General features: G+C 52.9%; 1 protein-coding gene across 2 annotated transcripts; it reads left to right on the top strand.

Moving 5' to 3' along the window:
- Nucleotides 1–4,385: 4,385 nt before the first annotated feature.
- Nucleotides 4,386–15,707, top strand: LOC147218134 (somatomedin-B and thrombospondin type-1 domain-containing protein). 2 transcript variants are annotated; one of them, XM_086174111.1, is made up of 5 exons: nucleotides 4,386–4,807; nucleotides 10,998–11,180; nucleotides 11,656–11,746; nucleotides 13,521–13,679; nucleotides 14,553–15,707. In XM_086174111.1, the coding sequence occupies exons 1-5, from the start codon at nucleotides 4,540–4,542 to the stop codon at nucleotides 14,656–14,658; spliced, it is 807 nt and encodes a 268-aa protein (XP_086030237.1). In that variant the 5' UTR covers nucleotides 4,386–4,539; the 3' UTR covers nucleotides 14,659–15,707. The 2 variants fall into 2 exon arrangements, with proteins under 2 accessions (XP_086030237.1, XP_086030236.1); XM_086174110.1 differs by having other exon boundaries at nucleotides 10,995–11,180.
- The last annotated feature ends 3,474 nt before the right edge of the window (nucleotides 15,708–19,181 follow it).

The following is a 19,181-nucleotide window of genomic DNA, read 5'->3' as shown; positions in this document are numbered from 1 at the left end:
AGACCAGAGGAGATGCGGCAGCAGGAGGTCCTCTGTGGACCTCCTGCTGCGTCTCCTGTTTGTTCTCTTCAGTCCCTCGCTGTCCCACTTCTTCAGGACACACCAGGACCTCTCCTTCCAGGACCTCTCCTTCCAGTCATCTGGAAGTTCTCCCTGACCACCCACAGCCTTTCTCGACTCCTCCCCGAGAACCATGCAGCACTCCTCCCTTTTCAGCTTCCATCACTTTGTCCTCTGTCCTGCCTTTGTCCTCTTGATCTTCCTCGTCACCAGTCATCCTCCAAACCACCATCCCATGCCGTCTGGCTGCACTCTCACTACTGCCACTTTGCAGTCACCGATGTCCTTCAGATGATCTCGTCCATACAAGATGTAGCCTACCTGCGTGCTCCTACCTCCGCTCTTATAAGTTACTCTATGTCTGCCTCTTCTGGAAAAAGGTATTCATTGCAGACATTTCCATCCCTTTTGCAAAGTCTATCACCCTCTGTGTTCCTGTACTGGAGACAAAAAGTGCCCATCATCTCCAGTCCCTGCACCAACATGTCCACGGACGTCTGCGCCGATGACCTATCTCGTTACTCTGAGGGGATATTCTGCATCACTTCATGCCACCCGTGGCTCGGAGCCACTGACAACACTGAGCATCAAGCCTTCAGTTTCCAGGTTCAGACTCCCCAGTCTCTCTCAGTGGTCTCCAACCTCTGGGTCGCGGACCGGAACCGGTCCATGGATCAATTGGTACCGGGCCGCCCGAGAAATAATCACTTGTATCCGCTGGATTTATTAACTGAGTCTGACTAACCTTTACTTTGTAAAATCTTTCATTTTGAAAAGTGACCGGAATCTCTCGGTTACATCTCGTCACTTGAGCGCCAAAAATCTAACCCACAAGCTGGCGGAGTGAGTAAAAAACAGACATCGGACGGAGAGTTTCTTTTCGAAGTGGAAAAGGTTTAGTGAAGAGACAGAAGAAGAGCCTACAACTTCCAAAAAAAAAAGAAAGATTTTAACACGCAATATTAGGAGTTCTACTTGAAATGTGGATTTATGGTGACAGGTGATTCCCGCAGACCGAGCCGCTCTGCGTAACATGCGGCAATGAGGCAATGAAGCCTTCATCCTACTCATGCTACGTTGTTGGTGCAAAGTTACCAGAGAGCTGCTCATAAAGTTGCATACGAGTACTCAGTGGATTCATGCTTATTATTGTAGTCGCAATATACACAATCTACGTCAACCCCCCCCAGTCCAGGGTAAAATTGTCAAGCGTTGAGCGGTTTGCGGTGATTAAAAGGTTGGGATCGCTGTATCTGACTCTAGGGAAAAGCATAAAAATTTAAACCCTGTAGTTTATAGTAACTCTAAGTAACTCGTGTAGTAACTCTATAGTTGTATAGTAGGTGTGTATAACTCTATAGTTGTATAGTAACTCTATAGTTGTGTAGTAACTCTATAGTTGTATAGTAGGTGTGTATAACTCTATAGTTGTGTAGTAACTCTATAGTTGTATAGTAACTCTATAGTTGTATAGTAGGTGTGTATAACTCTATAGTTGTATAGTAACTCTATAGTTGTGTAGTAACTCTATAGTTGTATAGTAACTCCATAGTTGTGTAGTAACTCTATAGTTGTATAGTGACTCTATAGTTGTATAGTAACTCTATAGTTGTGTAGTAACTCTATAGTTGTATAGTAGGTGTGTGTAACTCTATAGTTGTGTATAACTCAATAGTTGTATAGTAACTCTACAGTTGTGTAGTAACTCTATAGTTGTACAGTGACTCTATGTACAGTGTAGTTGTATAGTAACTCTACAGTTGTATAGTAACTCTATAGTTGTGTAGTAACTCTATAGTATAGTTGTATAGTAACTCTATAGTTGTAGGAGCCATTGTTTAGTTGTTTATGGCAGGGCAGAGGTTAACTGGCCAGGTGGCTCATCTCTGCCAAACAGCCAAGCCTTGCTAGAGACAAAAAGCTGTGATCAGCGAGAGCTGGAAAGGTTTGGAGACGCCAGCAGGCAAATGGTTTTTCAATCGATTAATTGATTGATCGGTTTATTTTTGTCAAGTTTAAGTAAAAACGGAGTTGCATTTACTGTTTTTTTGGAAGAGTTTTGATGAATATTTTAGCTAGCTTTGAAAGTACTTCAGGAATGGGTGACCTTTCTTGGAATCTTGGAATCTATTGAAATTCCTGAGGCTTCCAGATGAAGTGACTTATTGGAAGGAACTACAATAGTTGTCTAGTAACTCCATAGTTGTGTATCTCTGTACCTCCACACTCCATAGTATGTGACGGTGTGGACGCAGTGATGTTTGGTGGTTGAAGGGGCAGCTCTCCTTCAGAGCAGTGCTCCAGCAGGACCTCTGCCAGCAGGTGGCGCCGGAGGAGCAGCTGGCCTTCAGCCCGGCGGGGAGAGACGGTCCTCTGGTCCTCTGGTCCTCTGGTCCGAGGCCTCGGCCGAACGGGAACAATAGGCTGTTCAGACGGGGCTGAGATCTTCCTTGGCCCATCACCGTCGCTGGCCCCTCTCCGCCCCTCCATGATGGCGAAGCAGAGAATTTGATCTGAGATCTTCCAGGAATCTTTCATCGCTCCTCGGCCTCGCGGTTACCCGACACAAGAAGCGGCTTTTGAAGTCGACGGAGGAGATTCCTCCACAATCAGAGCTTCTGTCTGCAGGTCAGAGGACATGATCTCCTCAACGTCAACCTGCAGCTCCTTTCCATCTCCATCCACACTGAGGACTCAACTTTTATTATTATTATTATTATTATTATTATCGTTATTATTATTATCATCATTATTATTGTAATGAATCTTCTTCTTCGACTTTGGGCTTTTCCCTTCAGGGGTCTCCACAGAGAATCCACCTTCTCCATAAATGTATATATATATATATATATATATATACAATATATTGTTACTATTACTTTTTTCATCATTAAATCATTAAAGTTATTAACATAACAATTATTCATTCTTTAGTTATTAGAACATGATCACATTTATAATGAATGATCATATTTTTATGATTTATGATATTTGTATTATTTCTATTAGTAATTTTAAAAATGCTCTGGCTGCTTTTTCAATTGGTTCTGTTCATCATGGCCTTGTGGAATCGTGTCAACATAGGAGAAATGTTAGAGGAGGACTACCAGGTTAGAGGAGGACTACCGGGTTAGATGAGGACTACCAGGTTAGAAGAGGACCACCAGGTGGGAGGAGGACTACTAGGTGGGAGGACGACTACCAGGTTAAAGGAGGACTACCAGGTTAGAGGAGGACTACCAGGTTAGACGAGGACTACCAGGTTAGAAGAGGACTACCAGGTGGGAGGAGGACTACCAGGTTAGAAGAGGACTAACAGGTGGGAGGAGGACTACCAGGTGAGAAGAGGACTACCAGGTTAGACGAGGACTACCAGGTTAGAGGAGGACTCTTTCATGTGCATCCGATTCTTCTGCTTCTGCAGTGGACGCTCCTGCTGAGCTTCTGCAACAAGCTGGATTTCGTAAGAGCACTGGTTTCTGTTCTGTGTTGCTCTGACAAGAAGAACAGAAGAGATGTTCACCAGGCTGGCAAGAGTGAAGATCTAGGAAAGGTATGAAGACATCTAAAGATCTAGGAAGTATCTGTGGAGGTGTTTGGACCTCCGGTCCTTTTGCTCCCTCAATGTGTGACCTCCGTCTTCTCCTGCTGATGATGAACCCATCCACCCTTCTCTGGTGCAGCTCCAGTCAGGACCAGAGAAGAACCGCCGTTGTCCTCCTCTCCCGGGGCCGCCGTGACGTCACGTCTCCTCGGTTCTGATCGGACGGCGCCGCTGTCCGGGGTGCTGAACGCGTATTGATCGATTGATCGATTGTGACGCCGGATGGAAGTGATCGGAGGTCGTCGATCAGCTCTGACAGCGCAAAGACGGGTTGTCATGGTTTCGGGACCGCGGGAGGCTCTCCAGAAGGTGCAGGTTCTCCTCCTTCCGGCCAGGATGAGCTTCTCCAGAAGGTGTGTGTGGAGGTTCTCAGTCCTCCAGGTCACGGTGGATTCTTGTCCGAATCTCCTTGCCGTGGCAACTGGACTTGAATGTCTTCACTTGAAGACGTTTCACCCCCCATCCCAGCTCAGGAGGTGCAGCTTCTCCTCCTTCGGGCCAGGAGGAGGTTCTCCAGACGGTGCAGGTTCTGCTGCGGGAGTGTGTGTTTGGGCTTGGACTCGAGGTCCACGCGTTTCGAGGGCGAGGAAGGGGAGGGGTGTGTGTTCCACTGGAAGTTTCCTACTCGCCGCCGGTGGGTCTGAGGGGCGGTGACCGGCGGGGGGTGGAGGAGAGCTGCGGCGCTCCGGCTCCACTTTCACGCATCGATGGTCCTGGTAGGTTCTCCCGCAGAGCAGGTCCATGGTGTCCCTCAAGAGAACCTGAGAGCAGATATTGTGCGAGCGGCGGCTCCAGAGCGTCCGCAGAGAACCCCCCCCCCACCCGGTACCGGAGCCGCTGATCCACCGGCGTCGGAGCGGAGCCTTCTTCTCGTCATGGGGGCGCACCCACGGAGCTCCGCGCACCCACGGAGCTCCGCGCGTCTCGGCCTGCTCCTGTGCGGAAGCCTGGCGCTCCTCGGCGGGGTGTGCGTGGCCCCCGCAGAGGCGGGCTGCGCCAGGAGGTCCAGCCCGAGCTGCTGCTCCGGGAGGAACAACGAGTGTTTCGAGCAGACCAGGAGGAACACCTTGTGCTACTGCGACACCTACTGCCAGAAGACCCGGGACTGCTGCGAAGACTACCAGAGCGTGTGCCAGATATCTGGTGAGTCTCAAACACACACACACACACACACACACACACACACACACACACACACACACACACACGTCTGAGAACTGCAGCTCCATGGACAGTCCGCCGTTGGAATCTCCTGACCAGTGTGTGAGGTTCTCGCTGATCTTCAGCCAGAGTTGGCCTGCACTCAGGAGACACCAGACAAAGTCCACATGGCCGTATGTGCTGTGTGTACACGTGTGTGTGTGTGTGTGTGTGTGTGTGTGTGTGTGGACGCGCAGCTGGCTTTGACCCTCGTCTTCACCTCAGTGCTTTCAAAGCCTGGTCCAGGTGGCGTTGGGGGACCACCAGTCCTCTCCTGCTCAGGAGGTCCATGGTCTCCTCGGTGCTGCTGTGACCTCCGTCCACAGGGCTCCTCGTCCCCACGGCTGATGCCGTACATTGTATATGAGAGGGTCCAAACATCTCAAGTTCACAAGTAGAAGTTATCTGCGTGAGGACACCCCGACCTGGATCCTTGTCCTGAGGCAACCTTCTCCAGAGCCTCAAAGAACCTGGCAGAGGTCGGAGTTCTGGGCTGAAGCTTCAGCTGAAGGACCTCTTATTATACTTCTATGAATATTTACACCTGCCCATCTCTGAGGGCCTCTCCTGGAGGCCCTCTGACAGCAAGATCTCTTCCTCTTCTGAAGGTGGACTCTGGGTTTGTGTGGCACATCGGAGGTCCAGGATTAGATTGTGGCTTATCTGTGAGACCTTTCTGTCCCCAGAGGGTTCATGAGAAGCACCAAACACATGTTCACAGTTATCAGAAGTCCTGCACTGTGCTTTGGAAGTCCCGCAGTTTAAGTTGGACACAAACACCATGAGGACACGTGTCTCTGGGAATGTGCGAGAAGGTGGAGCACAGGGAGAAGTTCCTTCTGAGCTTTCATCTGGTGGCACGCCGGGGCACGGAGGTCTTCTCATGTTGCAGAGATCTTCAGGGAGCACCCGGGCTTTCTGATGAGCCGCCGTCCTTCTGCAGCAGCCGGTCCTTGGCGGGTCGGCCATGTCGGAGCAGGGCTTCAAACCCTGGACTCTGGGGGTCTTTGACCAACTCAGGAGACAGTGACGTCCATGACTGAGATGTTTGAGCCGGACAGCGGATTTGTCCAGAATTCTGCAGGGGTGGTTTTCGTGGTCCAAGTGACCGTCGGTGTCCACGGCTCCGGCCGAGGAGGACCACGGAGACGTTCCAGCCCGGCTCGTGCTTAACGGTGTCTCGTTCACTGGAGATTTCGAAGAAACGCAGACATTTAGAGCGTCCGCCGAACTCCTCAGAAGACCTGAAGGTGGGCGGCGTGTCCGAGTCCTCCTCGGTGGATGTGAAGGTGGCTCATGAGGAGCCTCTGGTGGCGGAACCTTCTCCTGGTCACGGTGATGACACCTGTGTGAACGATGAGCTTCGAGACCCTCTCCTCCCTCCGTAACCCGAGCAGCTTCAGGAACTTCATCAGACGGCCAGGTCTCCTCTCGCCTGCATCAGGCAGCTTCACGCTCGCCTGCTCGTGATCCTGAAACATCTCGCCGTCTGTCCGTCCTCAAAGTACCAGGCTGTAATTAGCAGGCGTCAGCGGCTGCCGGTAGGAGCCTGGAGAAGGTGACATCAGAGGGAGCGTCTCACACACACACACACACACACACACACATGAACACACACATGAACACACACAGGCGCGAACATACACTCACACAAACACAAATGCACACACACTCACAAAAAACACAACCACTCTAGATGTTTGGATGAATGAAGCAAATATGGGCCACCTTTCTGTCTATCTATCTATCTATCTATCTATCTATCTATCTATCTATCTATCTATCTATCTATCTATCTATCTATCTATCTATCTATCTATCTATCTATCTATCTACCTATCTATCTATCTATCTACCTATCTATCTACCTATCTATCTATCTATCTATCTATCTATCTATCTATCTATCTATCTATCTATCTATCTATCTATCTATCTATCTATCTATCTATCTATCTATCTATCTATCTATCTATCTATATCTCAGTGCCAAATGTAATTTATCACGTTTTCAGCTAATCAGTGTATTTGTGTTGCGTGTGTGTCTGTTTGGTGCATGTGTGTGTGTGTGTGTGTATGTCTGTCTGTGTGGTGCATGTGTGTGTGTGTGTGTGTGGTACGTGTATGTGTGTGTGTGTATGTGTGTGGTACATGTGTGTGTGTGTGTGTGTGGTGCTCGTAGTGTTCCAGGTGTGTGTCTGAGTGGGTTTTCAGGTGTGGATGTAGACCTGGAGTCCTGGCTGCTGTTGTGTTGTTGTATAGTCTTGAGAACAGACTATACACACACGCACACACCACACACACACACACACACACACACACACACACACACACACACACACACACACACACACACACACATATATATATATATATATATATATATATATATAGAGAGAGAGAGAGAGAGAGAGAGAGATCTTCAACCCTGAAGGTGTTTCCACCATGCAGGACACCTTGAAGATAAGCTTCTGTCCATCCTCTCTCTGCTGCCTCCTCTTCCTCCCATCCCTCCCATCACAGTTGGGTCTCCTCCAGAGGAGATGATTCCTGCTGACCACAGGCCAGAGGAGATGCTATCCCAGGTTCATGTATTCTCTGGGCACCTTGTAACTCCCTCTGTCAAAGAGTCAGAAGATTAAAAACCTAACAGTCCTCGACCCACCCAGTGTCCATTATTCTAGATCATCTGAGGATGGTTCCTCTGCTCTGAGGTTGAGGAGCCAGATGTGATCAGGACCTCAGGTAGCTAGAGGTCATTTCAGCCCACAGAAGATTGTGTGTGTGTGTGTGTGTGTGTGTGCGTGTGCTCTCCCACTGAGGGTCCTGATAGTGGTCAGCCCAGCAGGAAGATCCAGATCTTCTCCTCCTCTTCCTGGTCCCTCTGGGCCTCGGCGCCGCAGGAAGCCTCTCCGGGGCGTCTGAGGCCGAGCAGCTGTTTCTTCTGCTCGGACCCGCAGGTCGTCCTGGCAAGCATCTCGGGACGAGCGTGATCCTCTCCATCTGGGCCAGAAGATCATTCCAGGCGATCCGTCAATTTTGAAAACACTCCCCTCTCGGCCGGGTTGTTTGTTTTCCGGGGCCGGGGGCTGCGAGGAGCCTCTGAGCTCAGGAGAACCTCCTCCAGGTCACCAGACTGAAGGCGCAGGAAGCAGCCGAGCACATCCTCCAGGAAGGAAAAACAAAAACCCTGGGGGCGTTTTTGTTTTTTCTTCCTGCCTGTCTGTGACCAAATATGGAGTCAGCGAGGTCGTGATGTCATGATGTCAGCGAGGTCATGAGGTCAGCCAAGTGGTGAGGTCATGGTGTCAGCGAGGTTGTGATGTCATCATGTCAGCGAGGTCATGAGGTCACGTATGGTCGTCACATCTCCATGGGGACCACGCTGAGGTGGGTGCGGGACTCTGGGTCGTGTGTTTGTATCTCCACACTGATGCTTCCCATGGTTCTGAGCTGGACATGATGGTTCTTGACCGAGGGCCCTTTTGACGATAGGGTCAAATGGAACGTCCGGAATCCCGCCTCCTCCTCCCCCTCCAGAGGCAGGAGTAAAGATCTGCCTCACCTTGCTGAACATTGTGCGGCTGGTCTGATGGGCCGAGGTCCGTTGCTCCTCGGGGGGCTTTGAGGAGCACCGGCCCTCAGAGCAGCCGGACATCTGTGTCCCATCAGGGAGGGGAGGGTGGATGGGCGGGAGGTGGACCAGAAGGACTGAAAGAAGGGGCAGATGGAGGACAAAGTGAAAATAGAAGATAAAGCAAATTGTCTCCTTTGTCATGGAAGCCTCCCACGGTGAAGCTCTTAAAGAGACCAGAGGAGCTCCTTCCACAGGGAAGATCTGGAGGGGCCCTGAAGGAGGCCGGAGGAGGTGCTGGGCTGACGGAAGTGTGGCTGCAAATCAGCCACAAATCCAAGGGCAGAAGCACTGCTGCCAATACACACTCACATTGTGTGTGTGTGTGTGTGTCTGTGTGTGTGTGTGTGTGTGTGTGTGTGTGTGTGTGTGTGTGTGTATGTGTGTGTGTGTGTGTGTGTGTGTGTGTGTGTGTGTGTATGTGTGTGTGTGTATGTGTGTGTGTGTGTGTGTGTGTGTGTGTGTGCGCGCGCTCCACTCTGTGGCTGTTGTGTGAAGCTCTGCCAGCTGCTGGGAGAACCAGCAGAGCACCTCCACACAGGCCGGAGCGCCGCCAGAACAGCTGGCTGTAATTGCAGCAGGTAGGCCGAGGGCGCTAACCCTGAGGGAAAGGCAAGGCGTGAACTTCACGGCGTCTGGAACTCACAGCAGATTAGAAAACACACGCCTGGAGTGTGTTGATAAAACATTTTTGGGTTTCATTAAGGAAGATTACTTTCAGAGCGCCGTGCTCCGAGGGAAAATCAGCAGACTGAGACGGTAAAATAGCGAGGTCTGACGGGCGGCGTGGGTTTCCTGTCCCGGGTCAAGGGTCAGAGGTCAGAGGTCAGAGGTCGGGAGGTCAGAGGCGGCCGGCACAACAGAGGCTGTCGGCAGCGTTATCGCGTGGGTGGCGGGTCGTCGCTCCGGCGGCACCGGAGACGGACAGAGGACCTCCTCCGCCGGGCCGCGACCCGCCGACCTCCGAGGCTCGCCTCCCGGGAGCTGCCGTCAGCCGAGCGACGGTGCCGCCGTTCCTCGGCTGCGAGAACCTGCCGACCCTCAGCGGCAGAACCTCCGTTTAGGAGACCAGAGACCTTCAGGAGAAACATGTTCAGTTCGAGTCAGGGCCTGCTGGGCCTGAAGGAGAACTTCTCAGAGGAGGTAACGTCTCTCCAGGTTCTGGGCCGATTCTAGTCGGCTTGTATGACAAAATCTGCTTGCTGTGTGTGTGTGTGTGTGTGTGTGTGTGTGTGTGTGTGTGTGTGTGTGTGTGTGTGATCTGGGAAAGGGCTGTCAGGTGGGCAGCACTAATGTGCAGGAATGCAGAGATTCCACAGTGGCTTTGTGGAGCGGCCGTGTCACTGAGACAACGGCCCCCCCACACCCAGCAAGACCATGGGAATGAGCAGAGCAGGCGGCACCTTGAAAGCTCACTCCCTTCCTCCTGTCCACACACACACACACACACACACACACACACACACACACACACACACACACACACACACACTTGCAGTGCTGTACTAGGGGCAGTGGGTTGATAAGGACAAAGGGAGATAGTGGAGGATGAGTGAGATCTGGCCTTCTTCTGGTTTCACCAGGAGCCCCTTGGAGCTCCACACTGGGTGCACCTGCTCTGCTGATGGAGAAGAAGGTCCTCCCTGTCTGTGACACTGGTCTGGGACCAGAGCTGCAGGACCTGCTCACGTCTGCACGCCGAGCAGCTGCACTGGTGTGTGTGTGTGTGTGTGTGTGTGTGTGTGTGTGTGTGTGTGTGTGTGCGTGTGCAAGGTCTGCTGAACATGGAAACATATCCCCCCCGACCCCCCAGCCAGATAGTCAAAGATCAGCTATTGATCCTTCGTCATTTTCATGATCAGAAAGCATGGCTGCTGTCAGCTGGATCAATATCTTGGGTGTGATTGGATCTGTGAGGAGATCTGAGGAGTTTCACCACACAGTTGTATGAAGCGTGCACTTCCTCCCTGGACCAGCCCTGGTCCACGTCTGGCCTCGTAACCCTCTGAGACCAGGTCCTCCTCCAGGAGCCCCTTTGAACGGATCTCCATCTCACCAGTAGAACTTCCTCTTAGCGACATGTAGTTGGCTGAATCAGCCCGTTGAGCAGGAAGTGTGATCGCTGCGGCTGCAGGGTGTGTGTGTGTGTGTGTGTGTGTGTGAGTTTTAAGGGCAGTGTTAAGAAAAGAACTCAGGTTGAAGGATAGAAAATCAGCCCAGTGCTTAAACCTCCTGCAGATGTCTGACGTCCAGCTCTGCTCTGACGTCCAAGGAGGTTGGAGGCAGGAGATCTGAGATCTTCGGTCACTGAGGTCGTTCTGAGAGTGTGTGTGTGGATGTCTGTGTGTGTGTGTGTGTGTGTGTGTGTGTGTTGCAGCTCCTATATTGAGTGGTAGGTGAAAGTTCTCCCTGACTTTATGGCCGCCATTTTTGAAGGTAGGTGAGATGTCGCTGGAAAGCATCAGCTGATCTCTGTTTCTTCTTCTGGCCCACCAGCAGCCATCGACTGTGAGGTGGGCTCCTGGGGTCCCTGGTCGTCCTGCACGTCTCCATGTGGGATCGGGAGCACAGAGCGCAGTCGCCAGGTGTCCGTTCCCCCCAGGAATGGCGGGGCGCCGTGTCCCGATCTCAAGCAGCGCCGCGGATGCTTCGGAAACAACGCCGTGTGCAGCAACGCCAAAGGTGGGGGAGCCTCGGCACGCGTGTGCACACACACACACACACGCACACACACACACACACACACACACACACACACACACACACACACACCCATGTGTTGCATTTCAAGCAGCTGCAGCAACAACAAAGACCTGGCTCTTTGGATCTCCTCAGCAGGTCCTTCTCGATCCCTCCGGGGCTCCAGGCTGTGTTTACTGTGTGCTGCTGAAACGCTCTCGTCGACTCATCATATATATATTTTATTTTATATATATTTTATTGCCTATTTGTATATTTTATATATGTTGTCTATTTGTACAGTTTTATATTTGTATTGTCTTCCCAGGACTACAGAAGGAAATGAGCTATGAGCTACAACCTGGTCCAAACATCTCTGCCTCTGTGCTTCATGTTATTGTACACTGTCCTAATAAACTTTTTAAACTAAACTAAACTAAATCAGATCTCCACCCTCTCCTCCTCACAAACTCCACAGAGGTGGCCAAGATCCTGCCCGACTCTTTCAAGAGGAACTTCAAGGACCCGTGGAAGCGACCACACATGCTGCTGAAGGAGGAGAAGGCCAGGTGAGGTCTGATGATAGTCCCGTGTTCTGCTCGCCGCTATCGATTTTCTATCAGTCAGAATTCCAGGAGCAGCTCCACACCATGGAAGCTTCTGCTCTCCTTTCTGATGTAATCTGATGTCAGGGGAGAGGGTTTGATTCTCTCCATTACAAGATTCTTCATAGGGTCCAGACCTCCTGGACCTCCGTCTGCACCCCCTGCCTCCACCCACCCTCTCCATGATGTGATGTCCTCTTCTGATAAGGTTCTCCCCTCTCCTCCTGGAGCTGCTTGAACAGGCCCACCTCCATTATTTTGGTTTCCTTGCCAGCAGCCCTTCACCCTGAAATTCGAGGTTCTACCTGCATCTCCCCGCGCCCACATCCCATAATGCCCTGCAGCTCCGGGTGGAGGCGGCGGACCCCGGCGGCAGCGGCGGCAGCTGCTATCGTGTTTTTCCCCGTTTCAAAGGTCGGGCCGAGTTCAGCCCAGAGCTCCAGAAGATTACCAAGGTTACCATGGAGACGGGCCTTGGAACAGCTTTGACTGCAGCACGAGCGCCTGTGAACACGTGCGTGACGAGCTGACCTTCTCTGATAAAGGCTGTCACGCTTTGTCTGAGCTGATTGCAGATGTTCTCAGGCTGGTTTCCGAGAACTCCCGGGACTTTGGAGTCCAACCCAGAACCGGGATTGGAGGCGGCTTCCTGGAGCTCTGCGCTCCCCAGCGGAGGAGTTTCACGGCCGAAGCGGGAAACCGGCCCCGAAAAAACCCTCAGAGATAATCGACGGTTTTCTACGGGTCTCCGCTTATCTCCCCGACACGCTTGTCCAGAATCCGCCTCACACCTCCGCGGCAGTGGAGCGCGCTGAGGGTGGAGGACCATCATTAATCTCCCCCGAGCTCCTCCACCAGCAGCGCGTCTACTGACATGGAGAACACCTTCAGATGCTCCTCACTCCTTCCCAGGAAGCCAGGACGGTTGTTTTCCCGAACAGAAGATCCCGGCGCTTTTGGTCACAACTGACTGAGCCGAGGACAAAATAAATGGAGGCTGGAGGCCAGAGAACACAGCCAGCGGGAAAACAAGGCCTTTTTATGGTCTGCGGGTGCCGTTTGCACCATGGATCTGCAGGTGGACCCGGGACCAGCGCCCAATCATCAGGAGAGAAGCCCGGCAGCCTGGAATGTGTGCGTGTGTGTGCGCGTGTGTGTGCATGTGTGTGCGTGTGTGTGCATGTGGACGGTGTGGACCCACGGTGGGCGGTGGGGGGGGGGGGGGGGGGGGGGGGCTCTGTTGAGGCTCTGCTTCCACTATCTCTTTAAGGTCCTTCACTCCCAAACATTATCAGCTGACACGTGTTAGTCTGGAGCCAAAGCTGAGGCAAAGCGTGTGTGTGTGTGTGTGTGTGTGTGTGTGTGTGTGTGTGTGTGTGTGTTTGCGCACGCCATGCATGAGTAACATGAAATTACCTCCCAAGGCCACGTTGAACTTCCCCAGGTGTGAACTTCATCATCTGCGTGGGTATGTGGAGGAACATGTACTGTCAGAGTGTGTGCTCTTATATTCAGTATATCGATCAGATATCTTTGAGTGAAGACATGAAGCAGAAGACATGGAGCAGCAACAACATAAGGATGGAAGATGACATGAGCTGCACAGGAGATACATGGAGACCTGGGTACACGCCCTGGGTCGGTGGTTGTGGAGATGCGGTTGAAATGTAGTTGTAGCTCTGAAGGATGGGACCTCTGAGGCTCTTCCATGACCTGCTCTGGACCTTCTGCGTTGCAGCTACTGCGTGTACCTGCGGGTGAAGCAGGCCAGCGCCGCCTGCAAGCTGAAGCTGTGGAGCGCCCAGCTGGTGAGGGAGCGGCTGCTGTGTGCAGAGTGTCAGAGCGACGCCATGTCCAAAGAAGACCGCTGTGGAGGCGACGGCCTGGAGGGCACGAGGTGAGGCTTCGTGTCCGTCGTGCACGTGCCGTGTCCTGGCGTTATTATGGGATGTCCGGCGAAGGTGAGATGACAGATCTGCAGGGACAGGAGGTCCGGGCGGCGGCACGGAGGCGGTCTGCTCGTTTTGGGGGGTTTGTGAAGGACACGGAGATGTTTTGAGAAACCACGGGTGGGTGCAGACAGAAGCCTCCTGAGATGCCTTCATCTCGTCTCACAAAAATGAGTATCACGTCATTCTCATGTCAGAATGGAGGCCAGATGGGTTTCCTGAAACAAATCCAAAGGAATCTGAAAGCTCAGATGCGTGGAGATGATTAGAGAAGGAAATTATGTTCATGTCTGGAGGAAAAGGTCCGCTGTAGTTATAAACCGACCGGCCCGAGATCACAAGCTAGCGCTCGCAGGTCCAGAGATGACGGGCCCTCCATCGGTAACGTCTGCAGGTTGTCCACGCCGCTGCCTGCCGGTGCTCCGGAGGCGCGACGAGCTGCGGCACCAAACATTTTACCACATGATGGAGGCCGGAGGAGGCGCTCTGGTCACATCCCAGACTGGGTGACCTGAGCTTTGTGGACCTCCTTCATCTGCCTTCTGCAGCTGCTGGATCATGACTTACGTTTTGAGCGAGGGCCTCCTCTTTGAGATCCGACCTCAGAGCTCGACGTTGTCGCGAACGGAACCGCGAGCGGCTCGGCTCCTCGGGCTTCTGATGCGCGGAGAAGCCAGACGCTGCATGGAAGCCTCTGATCCTGCAGTTCTGTCACCACTACCGGAGATCGGCGCCTCCTCGCTCCTTCCCGCGTGTCGAACTTCTCCGGGCTCCGGAATCCGCGTTCGGATCGATAACGTGTGATGTGCTCCATCCCCTAGAACCTTCTGGGCGGCGGCCTCGGTGCCGGGCTGCCACGGCTCCTGGCTGCGGGAGGCCTCCTCCGAGGGTTGCCGGTGTCCTCCCTACTCCGTGCTGTTCGTGTGATTCGCCGCGCGACGGCAGCGGACGGCGCCGACATCTCCCGCCCGTCTCGCCAGTCCCTCAGATCCAGATTCCTGGATGTTACTCAAGGAGATCAGCAGCATCCTGCCACTTTCTTTCTCTCTGTTCACCCTCGTTCTTCCATCGCCGCCGAAGCACAGCGTCGTCCCCGTGCCTTCCCACCTTCTTACCTCTGACCCTCTGCTATCTACCTCCAGCAATGCAAATGCATCTGAGAATGCCCGATGTATAGATATATAAAAATATTATTTTGCTTATTACATTTTCTACTTTTGATTGTTACGTGGAGTTCACGCGTGTCTATTTAGCTCTCCATATTTGTATTTGAGCGTTTGAACCCCAGACCACAGAGGTCACCACCTTGGTCCATCCAAGTTGTATGCGTGGTCTTGACCTTGAGACTTGTGTGTGTGTTTGTGTGTCTAAGTGTGTCTTCACTCGTGTTTCTTCTCACCTAACTATCAGGTGTGAGTAGGCGATACTCAGGTGCCTCCGTTTGTGTCTTTGTGCCTCAAGGTCCTCGTTCTCCTCCGCCTCCTCTAGATGCTCACAGTCATTTGGTTTATGCGCCAGCTCGCGGCTCAGATCCATCCCGTCTGCCGGGAGTCGATGTGGGAGAAGGACGTGGCCGTTCTCTCCCGCTTCCTCCTCCGGGGAGTGTTATCAGCATCTTCTGACAGAGCGGCCGCGTCCTCCTCCTCCATCTGCTCCTCGACAGATCCTCCTCCCGTCGCTCCCTGGAGCCTCTGGCTCGGACATGCATCTGCGTGCACGTCCTCCCCGTGCACGTCCTCCCCTGCACGCCGCCTCTGTGTTTTCCATCCGTGGCATTCCTGCTTAAAGAGCGGTGTGAGGCTGAGCACATTCCTGCAGCAGACACCCTGAGGAGGACGCCGTTTGCACCGGAAAGGCCTTTGCTCTCCTCGCGGCGTCCGCGTCCACGTTTGTGTTTATTTATTATGAAGCGGTGGTGTCAGCAGAGCTGGAGCCCCTGCACTCTGTCCATGAGCCACAATAAACCTCTGTACTGCCACGTCTCTGCTGTGGGCTGAAATCTGTGACGCCGTCCGTCCCCGCAGACTGCGTTCATGCTTCCGTGACCCTCCGGGCAGCGATAAATACATCCCTCCGCCAGGACGAGGACCTTCTTCTCATCAGCTCCTCCGCTGCATTCCCTGCATTCCCCCCGGCGCTGCTGCGACATGCAAAATGACAACGTGTGTGTCTAATGGTGTTTGCTGCCACATCCTCCATCCGGGGGGGGTGATGTAACTCACGCACACACACACACACACACACACACACACACACACACACACACACACAGAGGGCGTGCGGCCTGGAACCGTCCACAGCTCCACACGTTGACAGAGCAGATGTCTAGGTTGGACGCCTGTCCACCGTGAGTCCACAGAGAGGGGGACACCTGGACCTTGACCCTGAAGGCCTCGCTGACTGTTCCATACGTGTCCTACACACACACACACACCCACACACACACACACACACGGTGTAATGAGAACGTCATCCTGGTCTCCGTCCTACAGTGTGCTGCTTTTGTTCCCAGCACCCGATTATGTAGATCCTCGGTCTCCAGCTGGTCGGAGCTGAGAAGGTGTAAAACCCGGCGTGAACAAACTGTGGGCTCCCGTTCGCTGTATCTGACACGCGTGACGCCGAGGAGATCTCAGCGATCCAGGGGGTTCCGAAAGAGCTCGGCGTGACGTCGGACCAAGTAAGATCCCCGACGCGGTCCACGTTTCCCCTCTTCTCCTCCATGAATGCGTCCAGCTGCCCTTTCCTGCGCCGCCGCCCAAAGAGCCCTCCGTCAGCACAACCCTTTATCTGCTCTCTCTACAACAGTGGCAAAGCTATCTGTCATCCTGACAGCCGGCCGAGAGGCGGCTTTACCCCCCTGCCGCGCCGCCCCTGCTTTCTAACCCGCTTTCCAAAGGGCAGGAAGGCCCGTCTCTGGCCGGCTGCCTGATGGGCTCCGACAGCAGTGTGTTCTGGGATTACGGACGCTGAAAGGGGGGCATTCCAGCGCCGGGGGCCTTTGTCACAAACCACCGCTGTTTGCTTTGGACAGACAGCTGTTCAAAGCCCGGCCTCCCGCCGGTGGCCCAGAGGGAAGGAGCCGGGTCCGACTTCCGCCCGGGAAGCCGGGGTCGCCTCGGCAACAGGTGTGTCTCCGGCACGTGGAGGCCCACCGCCGGTTGGTCCTGAGAGTCGTGACGTTGCAGCTCACATCCCTCCAGAGGAAGTGGACCTTCTTCTGCCACCAGCGGGATCGCTGCAGGTTTCCAAGCCCTCCTGGTAGTCTTCCTCACCGTGATCTTCCTCGTGGTGATCATCCTCATGATGATCATCCCCACGGTGATCTTCCTGACACGGATCTTCCTCACGGTGATCTTCCTCGTGGTGATCATCCTCGTGGCGATCATCCCCACGGTGATCTTCCTCACGGTGATCTTCCTCACATGGATCTTCCCCGTGGTGATCTTCCTCACACAGATCTTCCTCACGGTGATCTTCCTCACGGTGATCATCCAACGCGGCTCACGTCGGATTCATGCGTTCACCAGTCCACCTTTGAAACGTGTGCTTTCATGGAATCACACCTTGTTCTGTTGTGGTTTCTGCTGGCGGAACAGAAGAACTCGGCTCCAAGGAAAAGAGAAGAGCATCTCTGGATTCCACCGTAGGCGAAGTGGAAGGTCCTCCAAAGCACAGAAACACCCCTGTAGGATGACGGGTCCTGCTGGGGATTGAAAGCCACCTGCGGTTAAGGCAGCTGACCGTAAACACCTCAGCAGACACTTCAGGGGGCGTCACGAGAATGATTCACTGCTTCATCTGCGCAGGACAGGATGACTTCTCCTTCTTCGTCTTCTGTTTTTTCAGGCCTTCGGGGTCACTCATCTGCCTCCATCTGAGCCTCAGCCTGACTGCAGGATAAGCAGTATGGACAATGAATGAACGAATGAATGAGCATCTCACTTACCGCACTAAATTCCATGTACTTTGATCTGTATTCTAGCGCCCTCTAGTGGCCGTACAGGCAAGTTACAGCAGCCCGGCGGCGCCTCGGCGGCAGATCTTGATGCCGGAGATCCCGGTGCGGAACCAGGAGTGTGCGATTTCATATTTGTAAAGTGACAGGGATTCCATGCAAAGCTCCATTAGGGAACAGGAGATAAAACTGAAGCTCTCCGGAGGTCAAACAAGCCTTTTTTCCTCACTTCAAGGGTTCATCAGAAGCCTCCTCAAGTTCTTCTCTGTCCAACACATCAGAAGAAAGCCGGAGCCTTCAGTGAGCGACCTGCTCTCGGTGAGATCCTACAGGACGTGCTGGCGACACGGCGCCTGAAGCGATGAAGACTCCTTGTCCTTGTGCAGAGCTGAGGAGACATCTTCTCAATGCTCAGCTGAGGGAGGGGCTGCTCAGTCGGGAACAGGTGAGCTGGTGAAGCAAACCTGGACGTGGTGCTTCTCCAGCCAGAGACAGGTGCTGCTGCACGAGTCACTGACACACACACACACACACACACACACACACACACACACACATTGGATGTTTGGATGAATTAAGCAAACACAAGCCACCCATCTATCTATCTATCTATCTATCTATCTATCTATCTATCTATCTATCCATCCATCCATCCATCCATCCATCCATCCATCCATCCATCCATCCATCCATCCATCCATCCATCCATCCATCCATCCATCCATCCATCCATCCATCCCCCAGGTTGTGACACTGGAGGCATCATGAGAATAAGCTTCACTTGGTGAGTTCCCAGGAGATGCTACGGCTCAGAAGATCTTTGTGAACATGAGGTGGAGCAGCCGGTTGAATCCATGGAGGTTGGAATGAATGCATATTATTGACAGAAGTATATTTCTGAGGCCAGACAGCCTCAGGATGTTTTTATGAAGTTCACAAATTCATTCACGGGACTATAAGAACAAGAACAAGAGTAGGACAAGCTGTGTGCAGCCTACAGTTTATCTGATTGGTTAATTGTACTCATGTGACTGCTGGGTCAAAGGTCAGGCAGGAAGTGGAGGACCATCAATCCATGTGGTCAGACAAGGACCTTCTCTCGGTATCTTCATCGGAAAGCCCACACGCGTGAGTTGACCCGTTTTCTGCGTTTTGGACTCGGAGGCGTGGAGACAGTATTTAGATGTTTGACGGGGAAACGGGTGGGTTTGAGGAGGCCAGAGAAGAAGAAATCATCTGGCCTGTGTTGGACCAGCGCTGTGTTTGAGGTTGTCCATGATGGAGTGCAAGACTTTCCAATTTCATAGTCAGATGACCTCATGAGAAGTGAAGTTGTGGTCCGGGTTCCTCTGGGCTCTCCTGTTCTATCTATGGACCTGAACGATCCTGTGAGCTCCCTGGAGACTCCAGAGCCAGGAGATGATGTGTAGTTCTGCTGTCGCTCCTCCCCCTACATCCAGCTCCTTTTCTTTTATCTCCACAATCCCTGAGA

The sequence above is a fragment of the Fistularia commersonii genome, chromosome 26 (assembly GCF_037954325.1).
Source record: "Fistularia commersonii isolate RoL2024-O1a breed Wild chromosome 26, RoL_Fcom_v1.0, whole genome shotgun sequence".
Classification (NCBI taxonomy): domain Eukaryota; kingdom Metazoa; phylum Chordata; class Actinopteri; order Syngnathiformes; family Fistulariidae; genus Fistularia; species Fistularia commersonii.
The sequence above is the reverse complement of the archived record's forward strand: the minus strand, read 5'-3'. Positions and strand labels throughout refer to the sequence as shown.

Bases quoted from the DNA above. Each gene is read 5' to 3' on its own strand.
- LOC147218134 (XM_086174110.1), top strand. From the start codon at position 4,540: ATGGGGGCGCACCCACGGAGCTCCGCGCACCCACGGAGCTCCGCGCGT. The intron at 4,808-10,994 runs GTGAGTCTCAAA...CTGGCCCACCAG, and splicing joins GAGCGTGTGCCAGATATCTG to CAGCCATCGACTGTGAGGTG. The intron at 11,747-13,520 runs GTGAGGTCTGAT...TCTGCGTTGCAG, and splicing joins CTGAAGGAGGAGAAGGCCAG to CTACTGCGTGTACCTGCGGG.